Source organism: Anabas testudineus, chromosome 15, assembly GCF_900324465.2.
Source record: "Anabas testudineus chromosome 15, fAnaTes1.2, whole genome shotgun sequence".
Taxonomy (NCBI): Eukaryota; Metazoa; Chordata; class Actinopteri; order Anabantiformes; family Anabantidae; genus Anabas; species Anabas testudineus.
In genome coordinates, this window is record NC_046624.1 from 12481485 (window position 1) to 12508088 (window position 26604).

Genomic DNA, 26604 nt, shown 5'->3' on the forward strand with positions numbered 1-26604 from the left:
GACAATACATAATTTATTCAGCCTGTGTTAGAATTTATACAGTTTTGTGCATCTTTGTTGTTGTCCAATTAGTGGTCTCTTTTCCCTGTTGCCACTCACTACATATTGCTATTTAGAATTTTTCCTATCGCACATAATGATTTACAAATGGGTAATTGAATATAGCATTGTTGCAGATTGTCTGTGTACAAAGTGCTAAAAGGGCTCCACTGAGTTCACTTAACCAACACAGAACCATTAAGAGAAAACGTCCTCTGAAGGAGTATAAATGTGTTCAACTATTATACGAGCACAATGGCATCTTAATAATATTCAACTAGGCATCTGTAGGGTGCATACAAACCTTTTTTTCTTTTTCCAGTTTGTCATGTGTTCTGTTTCGTTTGGTTCCAGGTCATTTTAGGGTGGACAACATGACAGGTGTCATCTACACAGCTAAACCTCTGGATTATGAAAATCTGACCAGCTATGTCCTCAGGGTCCAGGCAGACTCTATGGTGATTGTCCTGTCCAACCTGCGTGTGCCTTCTAAAAGTAAGAAATTGCTTTAGACCAGTTAATGTGTGAATGTGGAGGTTATGTTGTGCAATTTCAAATCAGGCATTAAATTATGTTTGATGTGATTCCAGGTGTTGAATTTATATTTAATTATATATTTATATATTTTATATTTAATCCCTAACTGTGTCAGATCATCATTAAATACAGTTGGAGAAATTTTATCATGGCCTATTTTTGTCCTTCATATTTATTTTGACATCTACCACAGTTATGCTGAGCTGCTGTCTATGTTGTGCACAGCATGTGTGCAAGTGTTATTAGATGGTTAATTCTGCCTTACAAGGTCCACACAAAAGAAAAAAAATATCAAAAAGTCAAAGAAATATTAAACATGCTTTCTGCAACATGCTGGTAAAATGACAACTGTACAGTCTACCACCGTAGCTGTATGATTTATGACTGGATTATCCACATTTTACATTAAATCTATCTGTGCCGGACACACTATTCTGTTACAGATTGGGATCAAAACAAGGAAAACACTGTATTAGTGAGTGTCACACTGTATATAGCTGTACTTTTATGCTTGCTGCACCGTTTTCTTTCTTCACTGCACTGATCCATCTGTATACCCAGTGGCAGGTATCACAGTACAGTCAACATAAAACATTTTAAATTGAAAATGGATATACTGCATCAGCTCAACATCTGAGCTGCTAAGTATTTTTTTTTGAAGAGCAGGTTGGAATCACTCAGTGCTTTTAAAATGTGGTTAATATTTGACCACTGCATGTCCACCTGCAGGGCAACAGCTCTAAATAGATCTTTCACTGCATAACAATAAAAGTGATATAAATAATAGAAATAATGACTTCATTTCTGAATTCTTAAAGCTTTTTAAAATATTTATTTAATTTATTTACTTTGGTGTTTCATACTCATCATCTACGGTATCTGAGCTTTGATATCTGGCGAATTATTGGTTTTATTAAAAAGAAGCTGAAGATGGTGTGGCTGTCCAGTGCTTTTAAAAGGAAATTACATTTACAAGAACATTTTAAAAAGCCAGGAGATGGAAAAAACCTATGAGTCAAGTGGTCAGTCTTACAAATCATTTTTGCATTATATGAAGCCTGTGAAGTGTGTTAGAGATGTGCGTGTTAACCCACACAATTACTATTCTACTTTGACTTTTCCATTATTTTTGAATAGCAAGATAAGATTGATATGAGATTAGTTCATAAGATCAGTGGGCAAGATTTAAATAAAGATTTAAATAGCTAAGCTTCACTAAGACACTTAGAAATAGGAGTTTTATCCTACTGACAACTACTAAAAACATGATTGATTTGTAGGTGAGTCCAACTACATTATAATGCCTTAAAAACTTTATATACAAGTTTGTTTCAAGGGTCTAATGATCAGAAATTGCCCATTTGTTTTAATTTGGGCAGACCAGCCTCCCGTACGTGGGTGGGTGACTAAGCATTAATCATGGTAGATTCTCAGTTAATGCAGCTCCTATGTGTTCCCAGTCCTCACAACTAAACGGTGCAACAAGCTGGCCAGCGACAACAGCTCTAAAAGCCCTTTGTCACAGCCTCCTCTTGTCTGCATCCCACAGTCTCCCTGATCCGTCTCCAAGAATTCAGTGTCTTTTTTTGTATTTCTTTGTAGTCCAGTCATGATGAGACACATTCATGTTGTCCAACCAGAAAAGAAAGAGAGAGAAAGAGAGCCGCAGAGTGAAGTTTAAACTTACTTTCATCATATCTGTTCATTCCTGCATGAAGTAGGGATGATTGTCAGTTTGTCTCTTTCAGAAAGTAAATTGTCAGATACCTGCTGTCAGAAAGGAGGATTGACACGCCGTTAGACCGTGCATGAAGCATACTTGGACCATCAGACCATGCTCTTTGATAGCTGTGTTTGGTTGTCCACAAATGAGCCCAATCATATCCCAGTTTAGTGACAGAAGTTTTGGATAATGATAGATGGAGTGCTAACAACAAATGGGATTCATACCTCACTCTCAATCCATTTGAGCTACGAATGAATAATCGATAACCTACTCTACCTGCCTCTCTCCTTCTCGCACTGTTTCTCACATACTAATGACAGCAGCTACAAGTACCCAGTACTCTCTCTCTCACACACACACTCACACACACACACACACACTAACATCCATTATCTGAGAGATGTAAAGTAGAGGACTCTCTCTCATGCAGGGGAAGGAGCTTCCCTGGCATCTACAAGCTGACATCCTCTTTTGGCAGAGTGTAGAGAAATCATTTCTTTTCTCACTTGGCTGTCTTGTGTTATTGTAATGCAGATCAGAGCTCCATGACTGGGAACATCTCTCTCCCTCATTAATGAGTCTTTACAGAGTTTAAATTATCAGAGCATTATTGGACTGATTTGTCAGATAGATTGTCTTAGCCCTGTTAGGACCAGTGCACTGTATATGCGGCGCACACTGTCAACGTGTGCACACATTTGCATTCTCAAACTTCCAGAGACGCACATAATGGGACTAGATTTAACTGAACATGTTTTCTAAATGATTATGCACTTCTAGGCACACTCGAGCACACTCTGCCTTAGCGCCTATCCGTCCTTTTAATGGACCTGCTTCTTTCATGCATCTTTAAGAGAGTGTGTCTGTGTGTGTGTGTGTGTGTGTGTGTGTGTGTGTGTGTGTGTAGGAGAGGAGTAAAAGAGGAGTTGTTTTTATGTTCTTTATGTCCTGATACTCTGAGGATAGACTATGGCCACTTAAACAACGAGAGGGAAGAGAGAGTAACTGTGCAGACCTCTTTTGCATCCCCTGGAGTTCTCCCTCTCTGCCTCACACTACAGCTTTTGTGCCTGTAATTTGATGTGCTGTGTTTTTGTTTGCCCAATTCCCCTGGCACATTCTTAGCTCCACTGCCACATGACTTTATGTTTTTGTACGCCGCCAGAAGAAAAATGGTCCTTGACACTGCATTTTTTTTTTTTTTTTTACCCAAATTGCAGTGTTGGAATGCTTTTGTGCTGTACTTATGCTGTATGCTGCATAGGTGTAACTGTGACAAATGAGGGGGGTGAATATCTGTGCTCAGACTATGAGTGTTTTCCTTTTAAAAAGACAGAAGGAATATTTCAGGAGCTTCAGAAAGCGTGAGTTAACCATCAGATTTAGTATCAAGCCACCACATTTTCTGCCTCCTTCACACAATTTTCCTCCAACTCCAGGGAAGTTCTCTTGAGCGTTGACTGCCCTTCATATTTATATTCCCTATAGAGTGTTTGTTAAACTTTCAGACCCTTTTATTGACAGTATTGCTGGGCCACAACATTAGGAGGAAAACAAAGGTGACAATTAATGATGTGAGGAAGACCTCATTTTAAAAAAAAGGCTTAGGAGGTAAGATTTCATTGTCGTTTTTATTATTTCTCTGAGCCATATTTCAATCCGAGTGAGTAATGGATTAGTAAATAGAACACAAACTGGCTTGGTTGTTCTCATGATCTATTTATTGGGAGAGCCAGTGAGAAGTCACCTATGTACTTCAGACTTGATTTAGAATATTTGCTGTAATCAAAACCAAATTAACCTCCTCATTATTGACTCAAAGCTGCCAGCTTCACTAACATAGACGCTCGGACTGTTTAGTTAGAAATGTACGTAGTGAACGTGTTTCTCCAGGAACAATTAGAAACATACTTTGAACAGTTATTGCAGTGTTGCTAAAAAATGAGGACACAGGTATTACTTTATTTAAAATTGGTAACGTCGAGCCAAATTCAGTCTTATTTTGAAGCTTTGTTGGCCTGCTCTCATATTTCCAGTGACGACTTCATTTTCAAAAATATTTCAGGAAGTAATTTTAAGCTCTCTTTTGAAGTTGTGGACCAGCTGAGAACCGTGAAAAATGATATTGACGCGACAATTTTGAGTCTAAATTATTCAACATTTGATCAGGGTCAGTTCGGATGACTTTAGAGATGACTTTATTCAACTACGGCTGTGTTTATTCACTAGTAGTTTTAAAACTAGTGCTTGTGATGGAATGAAACTTTCTGGACTTGTGTGCCCCAAGTCTTGTTTTGTGAGAATGCAGCAAACCTGGTTCATTAGATGTTTAAATAAGTGTGGTCCATTGACACAGACTGGAGTTAAATGCTGTGTTTCTCAAAATCTTACAAAAGCAGAGTTAGCTTTTAAACTATTGTAGTTACACATTTCGTATTTATGGCTAAATTAATGACCTCCACAGTACTTCAGTATATTCATACATCATTTGCTTTTTGCAGCCAACACAGCCAAGGTCTTCATTGACGTCCAGGATGAGAATGACCACCCTCCAGTCTTCTCCAGGAAGCTCTTTATAGGCGGCGTGACAGAGGACACCAAGATCTTCAGCTCTGTCCTCAAGATAGTGGTAAGAAAACTCAGGGTTTTTTTCTGTCAGTGATGCATGGAAACAGGCTAAAACTAAAGTGCCTCATTCTGCTCCTACTTCTTCAACACTTACCCTGCAGCCATGGTGGGAGAATTCATCTGATAAAAGTTTCATCTCTTCCCCTTATCGCTTGCTACATCTCTTCCTCAATTTCGCTCTCCCCCTGTCCACGAGACAGGTTGGATCAAAGTGAGCCGAGCGGTCTAATCCTAGTATGTTCACAGAAGCATGGCTGGACATCCTGTCTATCAGCCTGCTCTGCTAAGGAGGTTTCACTTTATGATCCTGTATACGACACTGCACTGTCTTTCTTCTCATAGCATGGCTGGGAATTAGTCAGATTCTTATAATTTGTATATAAAATGCTGTGTGAACCACATTCTTCTTCCTTAAACGTTCAGCACTACAGCTGTACGATATAGTATAACAACTGCAACATGGCCTCATTTTAGCCTCACTTTATTACAATTCGCTCAAATGACTGAGCTTAACCAGCAACAGTGCATGGTGCAGATGTATTTTTGCCCTGGATTTTGCCTTGCAGACTGCCTTACAGTCAGTTTTGGAGGCTGTATGGAGCCTGAAAGTATTACTAATTTGTTATTTATATATATATATATATGTATAAACATTATAAACATTTTTTCATTTATTAGAAAATATCAGCAATAAAACATTGGAGGGTTAGTATAAAGATCAAGAGCAACAGTACACACGTGTTGTATATTTAAGTGAGTCCACTTCCAGTACGCTTTAAGGTTGTTCTATAGCCTGTGGTCCCAACAGCAATTCAGTTTCCCTTGGAAACGTTCTCATCCATTTAGACCCAGTCAGATGACCTTCATGTCCTGTTTTCAAAGTATAGTGTTGAAAACAGCTTGTACAGAGCCTGATATAGGTTATATTCAGCAGAATGCTGATTTCTGTGTATGCAAGGTGCTTTAAGTGATGTTTTAGGTGAGTTTATTTTTATATATATGAGCTTTGATGCAGTATTATGGGAAAAAGCCGTTTCTCAGATAAACAAGTAAAGTAAAATACATATTTAGCTGCACACTAAGTTCACTTATTAACACCACAGAAATTCAGCAAAAACAGTGTCCTTAAAAAAAATGTGTTTACTGCTTTACCAAGACATTTGCCTCCAAAGCCTAAACATTTCTTGCTAGCTGTTACTCTATTACTCTTGATATGATTACATGGATTACAAGCGGCCTACCGTGAACAAATAGCTTTCAATGTCAGTGAAAATATCTTCAGTTCAGCTTCCACCAGAGAAATGGTGGCAGAACTACAGAGCACAACATATTCTGTACATCAGCCAGCAGATTATCTGAAATAAAAAAAAATCAATAATGTGACAGCAGAATGAGTTCTTTTTTTTTCTAGGAGCACGAGTTAGTGTACAGTGACTCAGGCTTAGCTGTGTCTTTGATGTGATGCTATCAGTGCTAATAATCAGGATTTTGTTGAAATGTAGCTGAAGGAAATGGATGGCTATCTAATCCTTAATAGGAGATAATCGGCCTTGTAGGACAGCAAACCTGCACCTTTGACCTGATTTCCATCGGAGTTACTTCCACTTTCACACAAGTCTATTATGTATTTCAGTAATATTTTAGAGGTGGAAGGAAACTTCATAGAGAAAAACATCCAGTTTAAATTTAACTGGGACCTGTCAGAAACATGGGAGTGAAAGAATATAATAGGACACAGGCCAGTGGTGGTCTTGGGAATATTAAAATGATGGTTTAATATCTGGCAGGCAAGTAGAGGAGTACAAAGGTCATGAAAAAAGTTTCATTCAAAGTATTTCAGGCCTCCTGGCAGATGTGAAAATCAGCCCAAATCATTAAATGGTACAGAAAGGAGAGCTGATAAGCCACAAATGTGTTGCTGTCTAAAAGTAAAAAGACAGGAACACCAGAGGCAGTCGAGAACTAAATTCATATTATTGATGGCTTTGAATAAAATTCTGGGGTTGCTTTTACTGCGGGGAATGAGCTTATCTTTAATCTTTATGTTATAACTTTAAAGTAAAAGATAGCTCTTTTAGGACACAGAAACACTCCTCGAGGACTTGTCAAATCCGTGTGAATCATTCTGTGCTACATTTTTACAATTTTATACATCAGTTTGGCATATATTTACAACTCAAATGATTGTATCTGAAGAAATGCAGGAAGAGGACATTCTGATAAAGCAGTAATATCATCCAGACAGGCTGCAGAAAGTGTCGAAAAGGTTAGAATGGCTATAATATTTGAACTTTGAGCTCAGTTTAAGAATGTTAAAACAATAAAAAACAAATAGTCACACATACCAATATCCTGAAATCTACAGTACAATGTATACTAGTAATAATTAAATACAATAAAACATCATGCCATCACAGTTCTGAATACACCAGCATCATTATAAAGAAAAAACTGTACACAGATTTTCTTTTTTTTTTACACAACATAAATTTAAGCAGGAGATCGATAGAGTGCATATGAAAATTTAACTGAGTAAACACATATAGTTGGCAGATAGACATAATCCTGAGAGCAGCCTTGCAACTCCTAGGTCAGCAAGGAGAGATAATAGGATGAATCCCTGGAGTCTAGATGCTAGTAGTGGTGGTGGTGGTGGTGGTGGTGGTGGAATCAGCCAGGAGAGGAAGATGGACGATGACTGAATGCCGGGAGTGTCCTTCAGGATAAGGTGGTAAAAGGATGGAGGAGAGTTGTGTGAGCGTAGGTCTGAAGGGCAAAATGACAGTGATATTTAAAGAATGGACTCAGTGAGCTGATTAGTTATTGGTTAGAGTTGGTAATTAAATTATAATTTTTTTGACATTGTGTGAAAGCAGAAGGAAATGACAAACTAGATTTAGTGAAGAATCCCAGCGCGTGACTGCAAAAGATCTTTTTAATTGAACTTTTGCCAAAGTTTCAGAACAAATATTATCTACAGTATAATAATATATGCTATAATATATCCAGTACCTCCTGCTGTATCTCCTCCTGTCAGGAGAGAATTGCTTCAGTCTTCCCTTTATAAGAATGGGTTACTTGGCTCAAGCACTGTGAATCCATAGTGGGTAACAAACATTAGTGCCAGAGTTTCATTAAGGCCATTTGGCTTGACTGTATTTTAAGCATGGATCCAATATGCTTCTCTTCTCAGTAGCTGTTTACATTAAGACAGACTATTTATTAGAGATGCCCAGTGAATGATCAAAGCATGTGTGTGTTTTATTTGATGGGATGTCTCTGGAGGCCACTAACATAGTTAGAATTGAACCAAGATTCAGTGTATGATCATGTATGTGGGAGGACGGGTTTTCATGTATTAGTAGTGTGCATGGAAGAAAAAGCAAAAAGGTCACTGTTAGTGTCAGTCTCACATGTATATTCAAGCATATTTACATGTGATATGCCTTGTGCTGTTCTCGCCAGCCCCTTTGATTTCTTTAGAACAGTGTTATTCATTAATTCAGTTGGTTAACATAAGTGCTAATCTGAAAATTTGTCCTTAATCATGTCACAGTTGTCATATCTTTACTTTCACAATTAGCTGGAGTGACAATCTGTCATTCGTCTAACTCCATCCCCCAAATTTTAATCTGCTTCCAAATTGATCGTCAGCTCTTAAAAAAAAAAAAAAACTAATGTTATTAATGTTGATGATGACAAAAAAATGTTTATTTTCATTAGTAAAATGCCATGTAGTGCCGTTGAAAGCTGTTGTGTTAGAGGGCGATTTTACAAGCTAGAAATTCACCATTGACTATTAATTAAACAGTAATTTTACATGCTTGAGGCATATCCAAACTCACCTCGGAGCAAGGTAATATAATAAATATCTGAGTACAACTGAGAACAAATAAACAGGTATAAATATAGTGGCTTGTTAAAATGCCTTTCACGGTGTTAGGCATCATTTGGATTTAATAAGCATTTGAGTATTTTTGAAGGTGTTTGCACTCTTTCCTTCCTGATGACAATCAGGACAATCTCATACTTGATTTTGGGTTGTATTAGGTTAAGTTTAAGACTAGTATTAATGTAACTCGATATGTCTCATTTCACAGACACAAAATAGGCATAGCTGTGCAATAAAAAAAATTCAAAAGTGATATTCATTGAAAAGAGGTCTAGCCAAATAGATCTTTTTGTCACAAAGGACGAACACAGGTGTTGATTAGTAAATTATCATGCATAATATCGAAGCAAAATGTGGCGTAGGTGGCATTCACTAACAATAGATGTTAGATGTTTTTCCAGTTGCAGCACACGCGCATGCGGGTGAGCATACAAACTGAAATCTGAAACTGGGATGGCAGATATTGTAACTTTCAGATAATTCAGAATAATAAATGATGGAAATAATGGCTGATTAACCGTGCTCATTGCCCAGGTCCTCTACATATATAAATCCTATTTCATGTTGGCTCAATTTAGTCACGGTGCTGTTGTGGCTTAAACCACCCAAACAACTCAGAATCTCATTTCAGTTTTTTTGTTGTTTTTTTTTCTTATCTTCAAATAGACACAAAATGTGTAGCATTCTGGGTCAAGAGCTCTGTTTGTCTACATCTGTAATTTCCCTCAGGCGTGTTTGGAGTACGGCTAGTTTGAAGCATTTGTACTTGACTTAATTAGTAATGAACCTGAGCGCCCCATTTCCCTGGGGATAATCATTAGAAATATCAACAACGTTTGGCATATTCACACACTTCTGACCTTCTGCTAGTTTGCTCATAAAGTCACGAAATGTGGTCGCACGCGATCACAAGCTGTAACTGGCTGACATTTTCATGCGAGCCAGTGAGCACTGCCTCATTTGCTTCTAAAGTCAAATTTTTAGCGGTGTTGAAAACGTAAGTGGAAAATATTTCACTAACTGCTGTAAGTGTGCTGTTTAGAAGAAAAGTCTGATTAGATAATTACAGCCCTCAGTGTGGTGCAGATACTTGACGCTGCTTTTTAATCAGTACGTTATAGGGACTCAGCCAAAATGACCCTTTCTTAACCGCTTGACCTCTGGTTTCAAGCAAAGTGAAATTAAATTAAAAGAAAATAAACCCAAAAGTGCATTTCATCCTTTAGTCTATCCTCGACCCCAGTGTCAGCTAATATCACACCAGCAGCCGGAAACCCTGGCGTACTGTAGTCTCACTTCAGTAGAGGAAAATCTCTTTTCTCTGGTGACATTTAGAAAATTACACATGCTGTCGTATTGTCACATCTGGACTAGTACAGTTTTCTGTATTCAGGGAAAAGGCAAGAAAAAAAAAACAGCCTGACACCTGCAGCTAAATAGCTTCTGCTTGACATGTAATTCAAAGAGACCTAATCACTCCTGTTTTAGCCTTTCCTCAGTGGCTCCCAGTCAGATTTTAATTTGAGTTGAGTAGGTTTACGGTTTGCATTTAAAGGACTGTATAACCCTCTCTGAGGATCAGAGACTTCTTAAAAATTACCTATTAGTTTTTTAAAGCAACAGTGAGATGCATTAAGCTTGCCTTTTTTCTATTTCCACAGCATCTAAAGGATTTTTAATGTCAACCAAATGGCCTCGTACTTTTCTGTTCTGGCTTTTCTCCAGTGTCCATAACAACTTTTGAATGATTTACACGATATAAATGATGCTGGTGCATGAATTTAGTAAAAATTTCTTCATTCAGTTTGATTTATACAGCCCTTTCATTGAGACCTTGCTCCCTCATACCCTCTTCTGCCGATAGCTGGAAAAAGAGTAGAGATTGCTGCTATTTATCAGTGTCACTTGCTACAGACAAGTACTCTGAAAATTGATGCCAGTGGCCAGTCAGATGTTGTGCCTCAGAGGTTGATGGAAGAATTGTGTGGTTTGTTCCTTTGCGTTCCGACAGAAACAAAAGTAAATGTACTAGATATTCAAGTAATAAAACAACGGTATTCTAGCAACATGTAGATAAACTGTTTTGACTCACTCTCACTACTCACACGGTGTTGTTTGAAATTCCACTGTACACTCTGTGGTCAGATCCAACCTGCAGACAGACTTGTTCATGAACACAATGGATCATTTAGCAGCTAAATAACCAGATATTTTGCTCAGGAGACCCAAAAAAGGCTATAAGAGTGAATATTTGGCTTAAATTTATCAGCCTCAGTTATCGGACTGATGCCCGTCTGGTTAAGTTTGTTTATTTGTTAATTTATTAGGTGCCTGTTAGCTTCTGCACTGCTCTGGTTGCTGATCTTCCTCGTATCCACACCTTGAAAACAAGTCATTTCAAATATGAGTAACACTGCAGCTTAAAAGGTGATGATGTGTTCTGTTCACAGCTTGATTTTTGGTAGTAATATGTAATGAAGTAATTGACACTGACTCATACAAAGAAGATCACCCCATCTGCTGTGTTTTTCTGTTTCGTCTTTCAAGCGTATTGCTCCTCCGGCCCTATTCACTCATGTCACAGCAGGTGCCAAAGGCAAAACATCACCTGTCACTAGAGAAAAATCACTAGAGAAAATCACTATTTTCTCTTTTTGTTATTGATTTCAGACGTGTCATATCTTTAATATTTACCATCTACCGCTCTAATGTAAGGATCATATCTATGGATTTGTTTGTGGTTGCTCCTTAATAAAGTATTTTGTGTTATATTGTAGGCCACTGACCAGGACACTGGGAATTACAGTGCCAATGCATACCGCCTGATCTTCCCACCGACACCAGACGGTCAGGACGGCTTTGTCATTGAGACCTACACAGGCATCCTCAAGTCGGCGATCATGTTTCGAAACATGCGCAGGTCCTACTTCAAGTTTGAGGTTATTGCCACAGACAACTACGGAAAAGGTCTCAGCAGCAATGCTGAAGTTTTGGTGAGTATGAAGTATCACGCCTCTTATACTGTATGTGTGTAAACGTGAATAAAATATATACATCACAGTGTTTGAAGTATTTGTTTACAGTGTTATCTGTCTACAATACACTGATACAGGATAGGCCTAACTTCACATCTAACTCAAAGTATCTTTACCCAAGTTTCGAATGACTCTTTTATAGAATATTACATTGTTATATCTACAGTATATTTTGTTGAAACTATAAGCTGTGCATGTGGAGCGTGGAAAAACTAGGTAGCTATTTAATCACTGTGCCACTTGTTATTTGTTTTAAAGAGTTTTTTTTTTTTAATAGGAATGAGTAGAATTGTAGGCAGGAATGGCTTTTCAACAATACCTTTATCAAAAGACGTCAGTCATTAAGAACAACAAAACAAATAGCAAATCATTTAGGTGACAGTCACTGAAAGTCACTGAAGCCTGTGCTTTGTTTTTCTTCATAATAATTTATATATCATGAGCCAAGTCAGTGTTTTTTGTTTACTCGGTACTAAATGTTTTGGTTCCAGCCTGTTGAATTATTCATATTAGGCACAGGACACTCAACATGTGGCCCCAGCTGCTGATGATCAAATTAAACTCTTTCTCTTAGTCATATGTATTAACTGTGGGCACATGATGAATGTCTAAATGTGTTTCTCTTGTGTGTGTTTGCATTGCTTTTTCCCAATAATTCCCCGCTGTGTTTGGGCTCAGTCCAGTTCCAAACGTATCCTTCCTGACTGTGGGCAGGCTTTTTTTTTTTTTTTTTTTGGTTCAGTAAAATATGCCTCGCTAACAAGCCTCTAACGAGACAGAAGGAGGGTCTGGGACATTGCTTGGATATGAAAGAGCAGCGAGTGCTTAACCATGGTGCTCGTTAATTTTCAAGGGGAAACCTAATTTCACAGGAGCCGCATGGGAGATTTGGCTTCAGAGCACAGGCGCTGTTGCCTATGCACTTAACTGTAGCATCAGAATTAGGTTCTGTTAAGTTTGTTGCATGGCACCAATACAAGCTGGCAATTAGAGCATCTCATCTTGTCCAGCGAAAAAGGCATTTGAATGCATCGGCTAAACTCACAGTAGGATATGTGGATTACTGGCTTAATCTCTATTTATCTTTATTTTCTACTGGCTGCTTCACATCAACCTTGTCTCTCCTACTCTCACACAGGTTTCTGTAGTCAATGCACTGGACATGCAAGTTGTTGTGTCCACTGTCCCACCCAATTTAGTGGAAGAGAATAGGGAGCAGCTCATTAGGTAAGACACATTTTAACACAGTTTAAATATGACTATAGGTGAACAGTTCTGTTTATGTGGGATAAAAATAAGCTGCTGTGTAATAAGGTGAAATAGAAAACATTTATTTAATAAAATACCCATCATCACATTCTTCTCCACGTCTCTTCCATAAAACATATTCATTTTCACTACATTTCATCACCTTAAAATGATTGCTAACTGATTCTTATGTATTTGCGCCTGAATGTAAATGGAAAATGAAGGACTAGTGTGACATGTATGATGTAGCCAAGGTAAACAGATATAGAAATATGATTATACTAATGGGCTAATAAAAATTGATGTTATGTAAAACTCATTTTTTGCTGATCATTAATCATTGATCAATTAGTTAAGATCATATAGTAACCAATGATGTAGTGGAGCCTCCTCTCTGACTTGTGTTTTCATAGTCAGAAGAATTAATTAATGATAAAGATTCATGAAAGGTCTCTTTGCAGCTCTCGGGGCACAGTGTTTAGCCTAATTAGTAAATCTGAAAGGCAAATGGTTGTTAATAGTTGTGTTTCAAGAGCTTGGTGTGTCTCTGCCCACACAAGTGGCCCTGGTCTTTAGGCTAAAAAACACACACATTAGTCATGTTAAACTCTTTGCAGTGATGTCATTTGAGAGGTTTGCTGTTTTGCAACGCACTGGTGATGATCCAGAGCCATTTTACCTGAGTGCTCAAACTGTTTATCCACCTTGGCAAAGGCAGACAGAAAGGCTCTCCTTTATTGGCTGTAATTTGAGGTGTGGATTTCTGCCTGTCTGAAAAGGATTATCAGAGCCTTGCCTTGCCAAGAGCCCAGTGCGGAGAAGCAAACCACTGCCCAATGGGACAATCATTGCCAGAGTGGCGTACTTAAGATTGGTGGCTCTCATATTGCGTTGGCCACGGAGGTGCCAGAATTTGTTTGAACTAATGTGACCCTGGGTTTTGGTCTGAAATTTAAACACAGACTGTTTTTTAGTCTTTACACCTTTGTTGTTTTCTTCGTATAAGTTGTACTTGTGGTTTTGTGGTTATTGCAGTATTCTGGAGCGCCACGTTCAAGACCAGATTCCAGGTGCCAAGGTGATTGTAGAGTCCATTGGACCACGTCGCTATGGCGATGGCTTTGAGCTAGAGGACTACAGTAAGTCGGACCTGATGGTTTACGCCATTGACCCAATCACGAACAGGGCCATTTCGCCCAAGGAGCTCTACAAGTGAGTGTGTGACTTTTATTACAACAAGTTCAGTCCGCTATTTGATTCCAAATGTCCAAATTCCCCACACTCTCTCCACTCTCTATCCACATAGTGTCTCTGTCTATAAGTCTCTCACCTTTACTTTCTTTATAAGACTTTGACTATCCTGAAGCGTCACCCGCTCTGTCACACGTCATGGGAAGGGGAGCAGATTTAAGGGAGAGAAAAGGCATCAGTTTAGGTTAGTGAGGGACAAAGTGAGAGTGGTGCAGGGAGAATTCATTCAATCCGTCATGGCAGCGCCTCAAATACTGTTTCAAGAACATTGAGATAAGCCAGCATTACATTTTATTCCTTTTGTTTGGGGACATAGAGATGGACATTCCTGTGTGCCTAGGGTATATCTGGGGCTGTGCACTAAAACACTGTTTGGTGATGTTTTTTGAGGTAGTACTGCACTGAAAAAAAAAAAGTGCCTACAATATACGTTTTTATCCCATCAGAAGAAAACACGACTTTGGACTTAGCTGGCACCTTAGGACAATCTTGTACTCACATTTTTCATGTTTCCCAGGCCTCCTGTCAGACCACTCAGGCGGCGATCTTAAAAAGCCGACTCCATCAGAACACATGTTGCCAATCAATATGAAACAGTAGTCCCCTTCACTCTCTACCAATCTGTTCTCCTGCTTACTCATACATTGGGCCACCATCTTCAGTCTTTATTCATACTTATCCTTATCCATGCTGCCATTTCTCTTCTCTCTTTTGTATCTTACCCCTAAGGAACCAAACACTATTTCTTTGAATCTCTCTGGATTCACAATTGTGTTTCATTTGGAAATCTTCCACTTGAGTAGCACTTGTGTACATGCTAAATTAATCAATGTAAATATTGTTTCCGTGTCCTTGACCATCACAGCAGTGCCACAGCCTTTTAGTAGGTGATCGAGGCTAGAACCACGAGGAGGGTGTCGTGAAGTCTGTTATTTTGCAACAAAACTCATCACTTTACCTTTTGAGAAAGACGAGTTCAGTTAAAATGAGGATTGCCACATTACTGCTTTAATAAAAACCACTTCCCTCGACACAGATACTGTCAAGAAAATGACATAGACTAGAGGAGAAAGGCTTTTATGCATGCTGTGCATGTCTGAATGTTGTGGGGTAATTGCATGTTATCTGCGACGTTCCTGTCAGATCACTGAGAGATAAGGAGAAAGACAACATAGTAAACAACATAGTGAGTGGATTCTTGCATTATAGAGTGTCCTTATGCCCCCTTGAATGCAGCACTCTCCACCATTTGAGCTCTCTAGAGGATAGAATGGCAGAGAGGCCAGTTACTAACTTTGATCTCCACTCATATACAAAAAACGAAAATGACAGTAATTGAATGTGACACCCTGCTCACTCTTTTGTGATGCAGAGTGTTAGAAAGCCACTTTGTAGCAACTGTTTATCATCACAAAATCACACTGGAACAGCAGAGGAGGGGATTCGTTGTATGTATGTGCTTTGTACTGAAATACTGATTCAAATGTTCCCACAGGTTTGCATCTGAAACACAAAGTCTGAATCAGCACATTTTGTTAGAAAGTGCGCCCAAAATATTCCCTGTGATATCAAGCACAGCTAAACAACGAGCTGAAACTTGTTATAAGATCCCATAAAGCTGCGGGGAGCTGCGCTTTCAGGCAATAATTCTCTGTAACTTAATTTGCTTGCAACTTCTTTCATACATACCTTTCATAACTGAGTGTGTGATAGATTACTAGCCCAGTGGCTCTGTGTGGAAAAACCATTTCTTCTCATTATGTCTATAAATCACAGATTTCTAGATGGCAACGTGCTGGAAATCAACAAGGAATTCCAGCCGTACCTGGGCGAGGGCGGGCGCATCCTCGAGATCCGCTCTCCAGACGTTGTGGCCAGCGTGAAGAAGGCAGCCCAGGCTGTGGGCTACACGGAGGGAGCTCTCCTGGCCCTGGCCATCATCATCATCCTCTGCTGCATCCCTGCCATCCTCATCGTCATGGTTACTTACAAACAGTGAGTACTCTCGCCTCAGCGATAATCACTGGCGTCTGTAATCGATTAATCATTTTTAAATGGTTGTCATAAAATTAAGTGGGAAATATATTTTAATTAAGCAGACCATTATCTCGGGAGCTATCATGTTACACTGGGTTTTTGCTCCTCAAAGACAAGACTGATGTTTTTTGCTTAACTCTTGTTTATGTGCAGTTTTCTGTGACCTGTTTGATAACCCACAAAGAGCATTGCTGAAAAGTGTATTTGCCCAGTATTTAGGATAAAACAAGAGGACTTTTTGCTTGGCTGCTGCCTTTGTGTGTGTGTCTCTCTCTCTCTCTTCCTGTCTCTTTCTTTCTCTCTCTGTCCCTCTCTCATCAGACATGCTGACTGCGCACTCTGCTGGGCTTATCATCCTGCTCATGCTCTGTGAAAGCAGATTAATTAACATTCATTTGTGACAAATATCTACAGCCAATTGTGGCCGTCACCGTGCATCTTCACGCCACTTAGTCATCTCTTACCAACGCGCACAGCATAAACAGCTCCCTGTCTCTCTCGTTCACACGTGCACTGTGCAGCTACCAAAACAATATTATGCTTTTTGTTTAAAGCATCATTCACAGTGAAGAGGTAAGTGAACTCCTCGTTGGCAGAAGTCAGGTTCATGTCCCCGCTACTTGTCGGTATGCTGCACGTGTTCCATAAACACTGATGTTTGGGAAGTGTTTATTCAAGGCAGATGGATGGAACGGTTGTCCTTATGCAAATGCAAAGAGCAAACACATAGCAGAAAGCTGTTGATGGCGACATTAGACGTAACACACAAACTGTCGTAGCAGATGGCACTTTGTTGGCGGTGACATCGCCTTGGTAAAATCGAATGATTTGGGAAATCTTTTTCTCATTTCAGTCTGTTAACATAGTTCGCTGTTGCCTAAATGTGTGGATTCATCTTATATTAAAAGACAATGTTTATTTATGTGGCATAATTGAATTTGGTTGGGAATGGGTGACAGTGAGATGGAGCATAGACGGCTCACTCTTAAAAAAAAAGAAAAAATCAATCAGCTACTTTTGCATGTAGCCCTGGAGTCACTGCTGGAGGCTTGAGTGCTTCCTACTTTGCATAGAAATTGGAGAGAATACACAGAAGGTTTCCTACTATTTCTCCCTTTTTTTTTTGGCTTTAAACGGGTAAACAATCTGTTATTTGAAGATCTTCTGTTGACTGATGCATCTTATCGTCCTACAAGTTATAGTTTTGATAAATTATAATTGTGCACATTTCTTTTCTGTCCCCCTCCTCTCTCTCGCTCTCTTCTCCTACCCTCTGCATCAATCTGCTATCACCAGGTTCAAAGAGTAAGTAATTTTTTCTTATGTTTTACTAATGGTTGCTCTTTCATTGCTTGAAGTGTGTATAAGAAGTGCCGTTTTCTTCCCATCTTCATTATTCACTAGTTATTTAAAGATTGTCTCAATGTGTAAAGATGCCACCCTTTTAAAATGTCTCTAGCATAATGACATGGAGCATCAGTGATTCATCTTGTAGGTTGGAGAATGAATGTTTAATTTAGCAAAACAGTTTATCTGGCTGTGGAAAATCTGATGAAATTCAAAAGGAAAATCAACTCCAGTCAACAAGACTCATCATCTCCTGTCTTGCTGTATCCTCTCACTCCACTCAGACGTTACACTTGTCACTCTGTTGAAAACCTTCTGATCTGTTTCCCATCAGTTCTCAGGTGTCCTACGCATAATGTACATGTTAAACTTAGTACTTGAGAAACCTATATTCACATTATAAATTTTTTAAGCTGGTAAATATATATACTTGTTTATCATGGATAGTTGCTGCTATATCTTTTAGCTGCGTTCACAGCCATAAAAGAGATGTTAAAATATGTCTTTTAAAACAAGAACAGGTCACCGCTCTTTGCTGTAACTTTGCTTAAAGATCTCCTTTCTGTTCTTTAACCGTCAAAAAAGCTTGAATCGCTGTGCATCAGCATGAAATAAAAATACAAGCTCCTTTTCCTTTCTGATCTTTTTTTCCAGCACCTTCTAAAAAGGACATATCTGACTGCTGTGTTTTCTTTCATGTTTGCACGAGGACATGAAGCGCATTTTTGTAACTCTACGTGTTAACACCTTACACAGGCGGCAGGCAGAGTGTGCCAAAACTGCCAGGATTCAGATGGCTTTACCACCGGGAGGGAAAGCCCCTCCAGTCAGTGCTCCCAGTGCTAACCTCTATGAAGAGCTGGGCGATAGCAGCATGTGAGTCAACCCTGACCCTTTACTATGTGTGCTCTATTCCACCTGTTCCCGTAATAAGCAGATACTGTATCATGCCCTGCGGGTTCCTTTCTTTGAATTTCAGCACCACACTCAGACAAAATGCTTCAAGGTTAAATGATAGCACAAGTGCCTCATGTATTTTCCTGCTTATTTTTTTATTTTACATTAACACTTGTCACGGCTTCATAGTATTATCACTCCTCTCTTCTGCCTGTTCTGACCTTAGAAATGTACCTGCTGCTTTACAAGTATTTGTAGCTGCATCAATGGATCTCTCTGCTCTTTAGCTTCCTAACCACTTTAGATGTCTGCATATCGCACTACATGCTGCAGTATGCGTTTCAAATTTGACCTATACATTTTTGCAAGACCCTCTTTGAAGGTAAGAGTGTGTTTAACTGCATGAGATACCACATATTTTACCAGAAATAGAGACAGATACACAATCTGTCCTGGGCGTATTAAGTAATTTTGTTAAATTACTTTAACCTTTCTTTGATTGTTCACTGCACTGAACGCCGCCTGTGCTCATCTATAGTCCGCCGTGTTTTGCCATCAGCATAATCAGATTTCACCTTTCATGTAAAATTCCCTAAACGTATTATGAATTCTTACTACTTGCAGGGTAAATGAGCTTGAATTGAAACTGCTGCCTGATGGGGTTTTGTCATTGTGATTTACAGCATCAACATCTACAGGTACCAAAAAAACAAAAAAATAAAAATAAAAAGGTAGAAAGAAAATGGAAATTTAATGAAAGCTGTAAAGGGCTTTTGCGATGTTTACACCAGATGTTGACCAACACTCAACAACAAGCAGAAGCTTTTGATTCTGTGGCAGGAGAAAAGCTCTCATGAGGTTTATCTTGTAGTGCGCTGTTTATTCGGGGGTTAGTTTCTACGCTGCCCTAGGAACCAGAAAAATCGGTCCTATAAACAATCCCATTAAAACACTTTTAAACTCCCTGTGTAAAACACAACGTTTGCTCTGTGGAAAGGGAAAGTGTGTTTCCTTCGCTGACTATTCCCCCTCCGAATGCAGGAACTTGATGTAGCATAGTGGTTTCCATCAATTTCCTTTTTTTTTTTTTTTTTTTTTTTTTTTGTTGACCCTTGTAACATTTCTGTTTTAGTTTTCTTACCATCTGTTTGTGTTCCTGTCTTCTCCATCACTTCTATTCCCCTGTCTCTCTGTGGATTCAGACTGCAGTAAGTAATCCTAAAACAAATGAGGATTTTGATTATGATTAATATTATTTATATATATAAATAGCACAGAAGCTGCGCCCTCTCTTCCCTGTTGCATAAAGCTTTTGCTGAGTGCCATATACTGTCATATACAATATGATTTTGGTATGTACTTAACCTTTGTTTCATCATGAATCCTCCTGTACATAAATACATCTTTCCATACTGTACATCGCCTACTGGCCTTGGCGAAGTGGTAAAGGTTTTGTACCATTAACGTCCATGTAGCCAGGAATAGAGAAGCTCTCTTTGTTTAGAGGTACCGCACTTCAGCAGCTATCACTATAGTCGCCTCCTCTCTTACGTTTCCATTAGATAATCATCTCTTTTTCTTTTTTTTTATTCTGTCATCCTTACCTCCACCTCTCATAGTGGCGTGACTGTTTGCACTAATGCATCCAATACGAGCTGATGTTGGACCAGATCCCAGTGCGGACACAATAATTTTACTGTTTCAGTATTTGATAGCATCACATAATAAATCTGTAGCATAAGAAAAAACTGAACCACGCTAAGCTCTTTAAATAAATAAGCCAATAAAAATCAGTCACAATACTAAGAGTCATAGTCAAATAATCAAGCCGTGCTGTTGCTTTTACATCACCCTTTGTCCTTTGCTTTGTTCACTCTTAATTTGTTCATTTTCACCTGTTTCAAGCCTCTGTTTTTTTCCTCTTCACCTCCATCTTTTGCTGTGGCAGGGCTAAAAAGTCTGTCATTGAGGAGGCCGACCATCAGGGGATTCTTAGCTCCTTTGCCCGTCGTGCCATTGCAGCCCGCGGCAATGGAGCATTGCATGTCAACTTACCCAAGTCAGAAAGCAACGTGACCTTCATCTCTGACTGCAACCCACTCACCACCCACAATCCTGTTTACGATAACAGTCCCCCCAGCAGTCCTGATGTCTTTGTGCAGGGGAGGAGTCGGTCTGAAAAACAATTCTCCTTTTCTCCTTCCCACTCAGCAGGGTCAGGTTGTGCCTGGTCAATGCCTGCTCGCATTCACGGTGGGCTGCACAGTTACGAGGTGCCGAGGAGACAGGCTCTTATGGACCCAGCCGACTGGGAGGTGCAGATACTCCAGTCAGCCATGAGAGGCAGACAAAGGCCAGAGAGTTCAGGCACAATTCTCCTGAGTGGCAGCAAAGAGACCAAGTTGTCAGTCCGTGAGCAGGCCAAGCAGTTTGAGCAACAGGGCCTGCAGGAACACAACCTCAAGCAAAACCGAGACTCCCTAGGCTCCCTCTCTTCCATTCTTGTCAGGGATAGAGACAGTGATGACGTTCTGGAGCTGACCTCAGAAAACCTGCTCTCGATCATGGATTACCCCTACAGCCCTACATCAGTGGGAAGAGATGTGCCCCCAAGCATCATCCTTACTCGGGGAGATGAGTCATGGCCCCCGACCAGCCAGAGACCAACTCCACCTATCCTCAGAAAGTTCAGCTCAAGCATCTCCAACTACATGACAGTGCAGCCTTGTCAGATCACCGTGGAGATCATACCAGACCCACCAGAAAATCCCCCGCCGCCTCCACCTCAGCAGCCACATCCACCTTCCCCACCCACACCTCCCCTTTTTAGACCACCTTCACCCTCCCACCTTCATAAACCTAAACATACCCCTCAGTCCTCTCCTCCCCCTATTAATAAACAACATGCCCCTCCTCCTCCTCCACCACCACCACCACCGCCTCCTCCTCCTCCTCCACCCTCACCTAATACCGATCAGCTGCGCCCAGTTGTCCAGTTTGTTCCGACCTCTTTGCCTCCCGTGTCCTCACTTCGCCCTGTTTCAGAGCGTAAATTCCCCCCTCCTCCTTCTCCGTCACAGACTGACGTAGGGAAGAAGAAGGAGCTAAAAGGGATCCTGAAAAACATCCAGAATCTCGCTGAGATAGAGAAGTCTGTTGCCAACCTGTACAGCCAAGTAGACAAAAACTGCAAGGTGCCCAAGTTTAACAAGAAACCACAAGTGATTGAGCATTCAGAGGGTACTAACACACTACAAAGCTCTGATCCGTGCGATGAGCAGAGCGTGCCAAAAAGAAACAACTCCAGCTCTGCAGCCCAAATCAACTCAACAAGTATGAACTGGCCTGAGAATGGAACGAGTGAACTGAACATGGCAGCGGAGGTTCAGCAGACGAGCCAATTGAACTCGAACGGCTCAAACACTGCTGAGCTCAGTGAACAATTTCAGTCCACAGTGTTCTGACAATTTCTCTTTCTCTGTCCACTCATCATTTTCATCTTTACATCTCCATGCCTGTTTTTTTTTTTTTCCTGTTGTTTCTAAATACTTTTTATTATGTTGCACAGTTGGTAGTATTTCATAATAGCTTTAGCCAGTGTGTGGGTTTCTCAGGGACAAAAATGCTTTTTTACTTGACACGTCATTTGGAAAATGAATTTATAGTGCCACCTGCCAAGAAATGTACTCAGCTCTGCCACAGTGACTGTACAATATGCTTTTGGACATGCATTAGAAAATAAGAAACTCATACTGTATTAACGTAGTATTGCTCCATGTTTTAATAAGAACTTAAAGTATACTCCAGTGTCCAATAATTGGTCATTTCACTATGTTAGAGAGTGTGTTGGTTCAGTTCCTAATCACAAAATTAACATTTCATAACCAAAACTAACTTTAATTAAATTTTACTAAACACCAAAATTTTCTGAATTTCTGAACCCTGAGGTCTGTTTTCCAGACCATTCGCTGGCTGCATATTGCTGATGTCAAATAAGTTATTTGACTTCTTCACAAAGATAAGAGGAAAAAAATTAAAAATGCAGTTGCTTTGAACAGAATACAAATTAGGTAAGAAAGATTATAATGTTAGATACGTTTTTCAAATGAGAGGAAATTACCATAACTGTTAAGAATTTCCCAAGGCGCTGTAAATTCTGTGAAATGAGCTTCAGAGTATTCAGGAAGGATGATTACAAATTTGTTGATAAAACACATTCAGCAAGTTGTTTAAATATGACATTATTCTGGGGTGTATTTAACAGGGATGACATGCAATGGTGACCGTGTAAGAGGTGTATGCTTTACACGTGTGACAGAATGTGCACAGAAACGTATCTAGAAATAAATAAGAGCTTACATTAAAACAAATTGGATATTACACTAAGACAGGCTGCAGATACAACATGGGTGGAAGTGGAAGCATCTTCATGCCATGTTATGTTGGGCAAAGTAGCAGTCATAAAATACATCGACGGGGTTCTCCGGCAGGCATGTGTTGAATAAAGAGAGCGAAACTCTGGGGGACCTGTCTATTCACATCTGCAGAGATCCTCCCAGCATGATAAAGTAGTCACTGTGATCTCTCGGCTGCACGCTGGAAAAGGCTAATTAGAGAACCAATCAATCGTTAACTAGGGCTGCTGCCTATGGGACTGTCAACTACTGTTATCCTCTTCTTTCTTTTTCCGTCTCGCTGACCTTCTGTCTGTCCCATTTGTCTGTGTTTTCCTGTAGTTAGTTCTTATACTTTCTAATCCATGGCCTTTTCTTGTTAATCTATCCTTGAGCATCTCTGGAGATTCTGTTACTTTCTGAACACTTATTGCAATGTGGCATCTGTCTTCTCTCCCTTCCTCTTTTTATCTGTGCTCATCTTTTTCGCTTCTTTTCCTCTCTTTCTCCCACATATTCTTCATGTGTTTGTTTCACATGCCCTAAGGCAGAAGGTCCAAGCATACCACCCTTCCAGAGCAATGTAATGTTTGATTCATTACATATTCCCCTGATGGGCAGATCGAAAGCCTGCTAATTCTGTATTCCATGTTCACTACATGGGGTAATCTCTTTTGTGACGAGACTAGCGGCTTGCATGCTGTTTCTTTCAACACAAAAAGCAGTAAGCTTTGTTGGATGGTATTCTTTATGTTCTTTTTCAAATGTGTTTTATCAAATGATTTTGTGCAACGACTAACAAATAATTGCATGAATATGAATAAAAGGAAGGGAATTAAAAGATCATACCAGTTTAAATAAAGTAGTTGTAAACTTTGATTCTAGGGTATTTTCTGATTGAAAGTTACAAGATTTGACACTTAAAAAAAAATCTAAAAGAAGAGACACGGACTTAACTCAGATCTCAGTATGTTAATGAAAATACAAAACCCAGGTTTAAAAGACATGCAGATATGTAAGCGACATACATGCATACACAAAAGGCTGGTCAGAGAGATCCTTTGTTGCATAAAAAGAGCCGCCACATAAAATGGCACGATGTTTTCCTTGAAGAAATAGTAACATTTTGTGATATACCCGTTTCATGCTTCTTGCAAAGAGTTTGATGAGATCAAAAACAGTCTATCATAAATATGAAGCTAAAACTACCACTTGGTTAGCTTTGCATACAATGAAGGGTTTGTTTTTTTTAGAGCCAGGCCAGATGTTTTCCCTGGTCTTTAACTGATTTCTTTTAAAAATAAAGTTAGTTATTTATAGCAGCAAAGATTACCCTACTATAATAGATTTACAGTGCTGGGTTGTTCAGTAGTCCACTCTAACTATATTTCTGAGCTCACCTCCCTCTCCTCTTTTTCTACATTACCTCATCACCTATCTTAAGTCTCCTCTTGTGCAAACGTCTTATGGCTGCTGTCCACGGGGCCATTTTTTCTCGATGTTGCATGAAGCTGCTCCAGCCAGCAGCCAAGCCAACAGGTCATCCATCAGATCCCACTCACATCATCCACTCTGCCTGGGAGGTGTGGCCGTATGGCTCTGCCCTGTCCCCCGGCCCCTGCCCGTAATAACAGATTACAGCTCTCCAGAGGAAATTCACATCATTGCTTGGCTATATTTCTGAGCAAGAAAGTCGTCATCATTTATGTGCCTAGACAGGTTACAGTGGTACACTTGTGAACCCAGAGGTTTGAGGTGGGCTGCTCCATTATTCGCAGTTTCTCATTGACTCGTACTGAATGCACTGCAGATGCTCTGCCGCTCTCCCCAGAAACAGCTCCGAGTTGTTATTTATGTGTATGATAGACTGAAAAAAGTCCCAAAAAACAAACATTGCCATCTGTTGAAAGACAATGACACATTGTGACATGATAAGCTAAAGACAATTTTATTAACTTTCTTTGGGTCACTACTTCCTCCCTGAATTGCAATGTCCTTTTCATATGTGCCAGGAGATGCTCTAGATACGTCTGAATAAACACTAACTTTTTTATTTCCGATTCCAATCTTCCCAACCTCTTTGATATTTGCTCTTTTTTTTTGGTAACTTATTTTTTTCCCCTGTTTGGATGTGATAACAAGGGCAAAAAAAAAACAGCCCCCACCAGCATGATAACATTGTGGCCCCAGGCAGCCTTTGTAAAACTGAACAATATCTGCAACTCTTTAATTTAACACATGAAAATGCACAGTAAGTAAAGCTGCGGCTTCCTCACTGGTCAGCAGAATGTAGACACACCAAACATTTTATTTATCAAAACACGCTTGAAATGTTGATGACAAATCATATTCATTATTTGTCTTACCTTCTCCTTTTCTGTGGCACACAGCAAGCGAGGCTACGGCAGACAGGTAAGCATTCTTGTTGTGATATGTTTTTATCTTGTTGTTGTGCCGAGACACTTTGTCACTCTCCAGGCAGCTTGACACAGCTTATATCTTATTGTTCCTGTCTACAACTCCCTTGATGGAAAATACTGAATGAGATTGAGATCTCATCGATAGGGCTTCTAACACAGACATTACAGTTTAGGTTTGATTCGAAAGTCTGTTGTGTCCTGTCAAACAGGAGATAAGCACAAGGAGGAACTTTTGCTCCTCGACTGAAAAATATAATCAGGGAAACACAAAGTGATTCTGTTTGACATTAAACTCTTTTATTTTTGTAACCTTCAAATAATCTGTGAACTGTCAGCATCCAACATTTTCTGTTGTTGTTGCAGTTCTTTACTCCATTGCTTCGTTAACCCCTTGCCTCTTTTTCTTTGCTTTTGTTCCCATTAATATTTCAACAGTTGTTTCACCTCGCTTCCACATGGTGTACTCCTTAGACTTCGCAGTAAACATTAGAGCTGCCTGCATGGCTTTAACTCTGAAATGTGTAGAGTGAGTTCTTCCTTATGTTTGTGTCTCCTGACCATGCCTCCCTTTCGTTACCTTATCCTTCTTCTGTACTAATCTTTGGCAGCAACAGCAACTGCTGAGGCCATCTCTTCTGAGACCTGAGGTAGAAACACTCCTGCTTTTCTTAATTCACAGGGATTGTAGTCATTCTGCTGTATACTCTCCCTGTATGCTGCTGATGCTCTTCTTCTGCTGTCTTTCTCCAAGTAGTGCTGAATAGTTTTTTTTTCTTTCTGTTTCTCTGTAATGCAGGAACTCTCCATGGAGTCAGGTATCGACCCAGGCCAAGACTACTACGCGCAGGACTACTATAATTATGATCAAGGGTGAGCATACAGTCCATTGACCGTCTCATCCCTCATCAGTCTTACTATAGTACATGAAAATGATCTCAACCATTTAAAAAAAATTACACTGTTAGGTCTTATTTATCGCAAACTTGCTTTCTAGGAGACCCTTTGGGTAAAGAGACCATTACGAAGAAGTTCAGAATAAAATGAAGAGTATAACTAATACTGCCTCGGCATTACATAGCATCTGAGCACTTACCCTCTCCACTTTCTTCAAATGAGATCAATGATGCAGTTGAATACCTGAGAGTCTGAAAGT

At 39.7% G+C, this 26604-nt stretch overlaps 1 protein-coding gene across 1 annotated transcript in view; it reads left to right on the forward strand.

Annotated features, from left to right (window-relative positions):
- pcdh15a (protocadherin-related 15a) overlaps positions 1–26604 on the forward strand; it is a 157325-nt gene that overhangs the window by 125594 nt on the left and 5127 nt on the right. Inside the window, exons 26-36 of the mRNA XM_026353794.1 lie at positions 394–534; positions 4804–4931; positions 11600–11815; positions 12996–13084; positions 14141–14317; positions 16133–16351; positions 17690–17698; positions 18497–18616; positions 25422–25443; positions 26060–26098; positions 26248–26321. Of these exons, the coding sequence (XP_026209579.1) occupies positions 394–534; positions 4804–4931; positions 11600–11815; positions 12996–13084; positions 14141–14317; positions 16133–16351; positions 17690–17698; positions 18497–18616; positions 25422–25443; positions 26060–26098; positions 26248–26321 (1234 nt within the window). The remainder of the gene's footprint in view (positions 1–393; positions 535–4803; positions 4932–11599; positions 11816–12995; positions 13085–14140; positions 14318–16132; positions 16352–17689; positions 17699–18496; positions 18617–25421; positions 25444–26059; positions 26099–26247; positions 26322–26604) is intronic.